Source organism: Panthera onca, chromosome A3 (assembly GCF_046562875.1).
Source record: "Panthera onca isolate mPanOnc1 chromosome A3, mPanOnc1 haplotype 2, whole genome shotgun sequence".
In the NCBI taxonomy this organism is placed as follows: Eukaryota; Metazoa; Chordata; class Mammalia; order Carnivora; family Felidae; genus Panthera; species Panthera onca.
In genome coordinates this window covers 135,324,933-135,330,932 of record NC_138341.1, presented here as the reverse complement: position 1 = coordinate 135,330,932, position 6,000 = coordinate 135,324,933, and the positions used below count along the sequence as shown (strand labels likewise).

Genomic DNA, 6,000 nt, shown 5'->3' with positions numbered 1-6,000 from the left:
CCTACAGATCCAATCAGGCCAGGGCCACCCTGAGGGACCCCACTTTACGTGCGGCACGTGTGGTCTCCGAGCTGCCCTTCGGGTACCGGAGAGTAATCGCAGGCCGCGCCAGATCTGTGCACGGGGACCAGGGACATCCGTCCACTGTTCGGGGGGCTTTCTAAATACGAGTCCGTTTCTGCTGGTCTTTGGAAGCATTCGCTTCCAGCCAGCGGCAAACACACCCAAGCTTAACCGAGACAGGGCTGCCCAGGGTGCTCGCTTCTGACAACTCCAGAGTTTTGAGTCGGTCCGCCTCCAGCCGGCCGGACTCAACAGAAAGGGGCCGGGGAGGCCGCCCTCAGTGAGCTGCCATCGCCAGCAGGGGGCGCAGCGGCCTCTTCACCTGAGAAGGGCTGGGAGAGGGGCGTTACTCAAGGGTTCAAGGTGACTGACGCCCAGGTCCCATCTCTCTCGTTTTTTCCTTTTCAAACCAAGAATTCCACAAACCGTAACCAGAAACTTGTAAATGGTCCAGTTCTTTAGAGAAAGGGGCTGAAAATGACAAACGCTGTTGCATTTTGGCATGGATTCTGAGTTTGCAAATATAAAGATTTGTGAGTGCAAAAAATATAGGCACCATTTGAAAAATGTTAAGCTACTTACATATGGTACATATGCTACACACACACGCACACACACGCACACACACACACACACACACCAGTTTGTTTTCAAATTAATTTGAAAGGCTATTTAGCTCTGAGCCATCACTGCATTCAGTTATATCTGACTCAACACAGCCTGCAAGTCCGCGCTGATATCTTTCGATAGCAATTCTGTTCCTGGGATTTGTTTGAAAGCGTTTAGGTTTTCACGGATCACTGGAGGTTCCTCATTTTTCCCCCTTCTGTGTTATGTAGGTATAAGCCGTCTCTCTAGGCATAAACTGTCCACTGGTAAAAATCAATTTTGATTTTATCAGTATTTATTACTGCTGGTGCCAGCAATTTAGAAGACTAGGGAGGGAAACGAAACATGCAAACTAGGAGAAGGAAAAAAATTAAAGCCGGGTCCTCATACCTACAAATAACACAGCCTGCTGTCTTCAAGAGGTATTTTGGTACTGTGTGGAGAGAGCTTAAATTATCAATTTAAAAATTCAATCAATAAAAATTTAGAGGACTCTCTTATTGCTTACATTGCTTATGTATTTGTGGGCTTGGTGGCAGGTCCCTATGAGGGCACCGCTCCCAGAGGGGCTGGAAAGCGGTGCCCGAGGGCAGGCGGGGGGGGGGGGGGGCAGGGGTGGCTTGCTTCCGGGCTGGCACCCCGGCCGGCATCAGCCCTGCCCGCGCCAGGCCAGTTTGTTCTGATTACCTCCTCTTGGGGCAGGACAGACCCACGTCAGGGGAACACACATCCACCTCTTTGCCTTTCCTCTCATTCCTTCTCTTCTGTCATTCTCATCTGAGCAAAAGACACTCAAAAGGTGCGTACTCCTCCAGGTTCCAGATCTTGACTGTCTGTGGCTCCCGCAACGGTCCCAGACCCTTGGCAGTGCTTGCCCCCCACACACTCACCCTCTCCTGACACGCCCTTCACTAACTGCATGGTTCCAGGACATCCAGTCTGCCCACCATCACCCTCCGTCTCTCCCCGGGGAGTTCCCTTCTTCTGCTCAGAAAGTTCCATAAACTAACATGCGCTCACCAAATCTTAACCTCCAAAGGAGAAAGAGATTTTACAGGATGATTAGTCAGAAAGAAGACAACTCTGGATCTCAAATTCAGATTTTCAGCTGTGAGCAAAATGCCCTCATCTTTGAGAAGCTGAATGCTGGCTCCTACATATACATGAGACACTAAATCGCTTTGCAAGACCCAAAACAGAACGGATATCCGAGGCACTCTTTTCAAGAACTCACTCGCCCCAGGATGGGCACGGGCAGACTCCAGCCTCACCGGCCAAATCCCACCAGCCGTTCCTGTGAGTGAGGTTTTGTGGGAACGCACAGCCACGCCCTTCGCGAACAAGTCTGCAGCCCTCTGCTCTAGAGAAACGGGAACAGCTGGAGACTCTGCTGGTCACTTCCCGTCAAGGCCATCGGGTGCTGCCAGCCACGAAGAGTGGTTCGCTGCAGCTCCCGCACCTGGACAGACTGGAGTCCGCTTACAGAAAACTCACGGCAGAAAGCGTCTCATTCTGTTCCGGAAGCCCCCGGATCCGCACGCACGAGAGAAGACGGGACACTAACTTCCACTCGGGTGGCCCTCCACGTCGGGCGCTCTCAACGCGGTCTGACCAACAGGTGTGTGGCTGAGAAGCAGGGCCACTCCGTGTTCACCATGAGCACTCGGGACGCACAGGAACTTCTCGTGAAGACAGAAGCTACTTACTTACTCAGCCTACAGGCATCCAGCTGCCAGGCTTTAGGTCCCTGACCAGACCCCCGGAGCCACAGCCAAGTTCAGGAGCAATGTGACTCAAGCGAATGACTTCTAACGACCTTCTTCCTTTTGACGGATCTGTCTTTTCAAACCCACCCACTCCCTGGAGCCGCACTCAGCCTGCCTTTCACTCGTCTTTCCCGCCTGGCTCCTTGACCCAAAGGAGAGTTCTTTTCCTCCCGAAGGGCAAGGTAATGGAAGGGCGAGGGTGACCAGTTGCTTAAGATTTTCAACAGTTTTATTTTTATACTTTCAGTTGAAGCCAACGCCACACGCACGCGCGCGCACACACACACACACACACACACGTATATAGCTATATCTATATTTAAATCATTAAACATGTATTTTCATTGATAGGGCTCATTTTAAAGCCAACCTTCCAATAACAAAATAATAACGAGGATCATAAAAATAATAATTTCCCCTCTACAGCAAAGGTGACAAAATGACAAAAGAACTCTTAATTCTGGGGCTTTATTTTAATTTTTTTTCTTTTTAAGATGCTACACAGTCGAACAGAATTGGATTGGTCTTTTATGGCATAAAATTAATTTACAGTCAAACTCTCAATAACTACTTGACAACTATCTGAAGAGCCTGTGGCCCCTCTCCCGGCCCCCACCCAGCTGGCTCCCTCTCCGCCACCACCCTGCCGCCCCATTTCGGGCCAGGGCCACGCAGGAAAGGTCAGGACCAGACTCGGGGCGCACGTGCTGGAAGTGTAAGTGGTGGCTGAGGGACAACGAAGGAACAAGAAAGAACGTCGGCTACTCTTCTCCATCAGAAAGGGTGACAGAGTTGACCGCTGATACTAAGAAAAATTCCCTCTCGGTGACGGCTGTCGTTCGTCTACACAGAGAAACGCTTCGTGGCAGCTGTTCCCCAACGTTCACAGCACCCCCGCCTGCATCGACGCGCAGAGCCCAGAGCCTCGGGGGGGGAGGGGCCCGCAGCCCTCCGGCAGCACAGGTGATTTGGAGGCCACAGCATTAATCATGATCTCGTGGCAATAAGGAAACATGAGAGGAAATACATTAAATAAGTTAAATATGCATTACACATCTCTGAAGAACAATTCCATCTCACTACATGAACCAACAGTAATTCAGCTTGGTCCCTTTAAGAGAACAAAGCATTGACTTTAATTTCCAAAGTGGTGGGTCAGTCGGTCACCGTCCGCCTCCCGCTCCCGACGGGCAGATCTGACGCTGCCACAGCACAATTCTTCTGGCTTCTGACCCTGTTCGTCAGTCCCAGGGAACCGACGGCCAGGGCAGAACGTGGAGAAGCAGCCCGGGGAGCGAGGGGGCAGGTGGGGGGTTGCTCTGGGGAGGGGACGGCCCTCCCCACCCCCACCGCACCGGGCTCCGGCTCCCCTGAGGGCCAGCACCAACCGGCAGGAAGACTGTCTCGTTCTAAGAGAGGTAATCAGTCCAGCCACACGTACCAAGGCTACAAATGTTTAAAATGACACTTCCAACATGCCATCATGGTTTAATCACGGTTTCCCTTGTCATTCACAAAGATCATTATGTTCCCCCGATCACTTACTATACATTTTTAACTTTCTAAAAGATTGTTACTTTATAATTTGTGTGTGTGTGTGTGTGTGTGTGTGTGTGTGTGTGTGTGTGTATGTGCACGCGTGCGCACGCGTGGGGAGGGGGTAATTTAAAGGCAAGACCTGTGAGATGTCATCATACATTAACTTCTTTTGACACATGGTTATGATAAATTCAAACCCCACAGAATGGCGGGCCCGTCAACGCAGTGTGCCACCCTCCGCCTGCCGCGTCTACAAGGCGATCTTCCCTATGATCACACCGACAATGAAGAACAAAACCACGAGAGCAAGGAGCCGGGCGCTGAGGCCCTCCTCCTTCCCAGCCGTGGCTGACGCGGGGACGGGGCTGTGGCTCTGCACCGTCTTCCTCATGCGAAGTCCGTCTTCTTCCTACGGAAGCAAATGCACGTTTTCAAAGACAACCCAAGGCCCCAGAAGCAGAAGTCAGCTGTACAGTTTAGCAGAGCAGGGTGGGCTTTTAAGCACAGACTTGGATCACGTGGTGTGGTCCAGCCTCCTCACTTTTCAAAGGGAGAAACTGAATCCCACAGAGAAGAAGGCACTGGCTTGAGGCCAGGGAGAAAACGCTGCCAGCAGCCGGCCCCTCTTTCCTTCTACCCACCTACACGAGGCTGCCAGTGTACCTTTTTATACCACACATCTAAAGCAGGGCCTCGGTTCCCCGTGACTTACAGAGAAAAAGCTCCCGACGGGGTCCGCCAGGCACATCTGAGACCTGGGACCACCCACCGTCCTGGCCGCGTCTCCGGGCCACCCTTCTACACCCGACCCCAACCCTCTCTGTCCTTCTTCCTCTGATGAGCAGTCTTCCCTGCTCAGGTCATCAATGTGTGAACGACAGGCATTTCCCGAAGCACAAATCTAAAAAATCACAAGAAGCTACACAGGTAGGGGGCCCACAAGGCTTCCAGTGCAGAGCTCTGTAGTTGATGAGTTACATGGAGACTGCTGGATAGAAAACAATGGTATCTGGAATAATATTAAAATGTGACACAGTTTGATCAATGCATCTCAAATATTTTCGACTTAAAGCAAGGAATTCCCGCCAAAGGAGCAACAATCCTTTTTCACATCTCTACAGACATTAGGCCACACTTTTCCCTCAACTACGTAGATATGCACAGAATAGAAACCCTTTCTTTCTTCACTGATCCCAAGGCCCAGTGCACATTCCTCAACAGGGCATGCGTCTCTCTACGTGGTCCCCGGCGTGCCTCCGGCTAACGACCCCGTCTGCTCATCCCCAGACTCGTAGGTCCTGGAGACAACAGGCAGCCAGCCCGCCAAGCTGACTCTCCAGGCACTTGCGGCCATCTCTGCGGGACCACTCATCAGTCGGGTCTCCGGGACCCGTGTCCGTGTCTCCCCAGCGACCCCGGTCAACGGGGAGCTCCTCCACGGCAGGGACAGCTCACGTATGCACCCGCAGTGCCGGGTACAGGGGAGGGCCTCGAGAGATGTGTTGGCCAAACGACAGAGGGAAAGGACACAAAACAAGAAATCGGTGTTTGGCAGGATAAAGAATCTTCTAGCGTCAAGACTGGTCTGCTAGTATTGTGAAGATGTTCTGCTCACGGGGCATGGCCAACACCACTGCACAGTGATGAATGAGCGGCGTTATTCGATTAACTTCAAAAAAAAAAATGGGCACAGCAAAATACAGCATTTATTTTATTGGGTTTATATAGAAGCTATTTCTACCTATTTATCACTTTAAACGTTTCTGAAGAGAAATACACTCAAGGAGAAGCTTCAGGCAGATCTTAGATTTTTAGCGAAAAAGTAAAGTGTCAGCTTCATAATTTACTCCATACTAAAAGTTACTGAATGAGGCACATCAAGATTCCTGCAAAGAAAGAAGATGATGCCATTTTCCAGACACTGTCAGTTCTCCTGTATGTACTACACTGTCAGCATGAAAGAAGGAAAAGTCAACTGAGCTGAATTTCTCATGTGCATCTGGTGCCACGGTAGTTAAAGAGC

General features: G+C 51.1%; 1 protein-coding gene across 1 annotated transcript in view; it reads right to left on the bottom strand.

Annotated features, from left to right (window-relative positions):
• Positions 1-2,887: 2,887 nt before the first annotated feature.
• The window catches only part of VAPB (VAMP associated protein B and C), a 52,325-nt gene continuing 49,212 nt past the window's right edge, over positions 2,888-6,000 (bottom strand). The window contains exon 6 of the mRNA XM_060621086.3: positions 2,888-4,386. Within this exon, the coding sequence (XP_060477069.1) occupies positions 4,228-4,386 (159 nt within the window). The 3' untranslated portion in view covers positions 2,888-4,227. The remainder of the gene's footprint in view (positions 4,387-6,000) is intronic.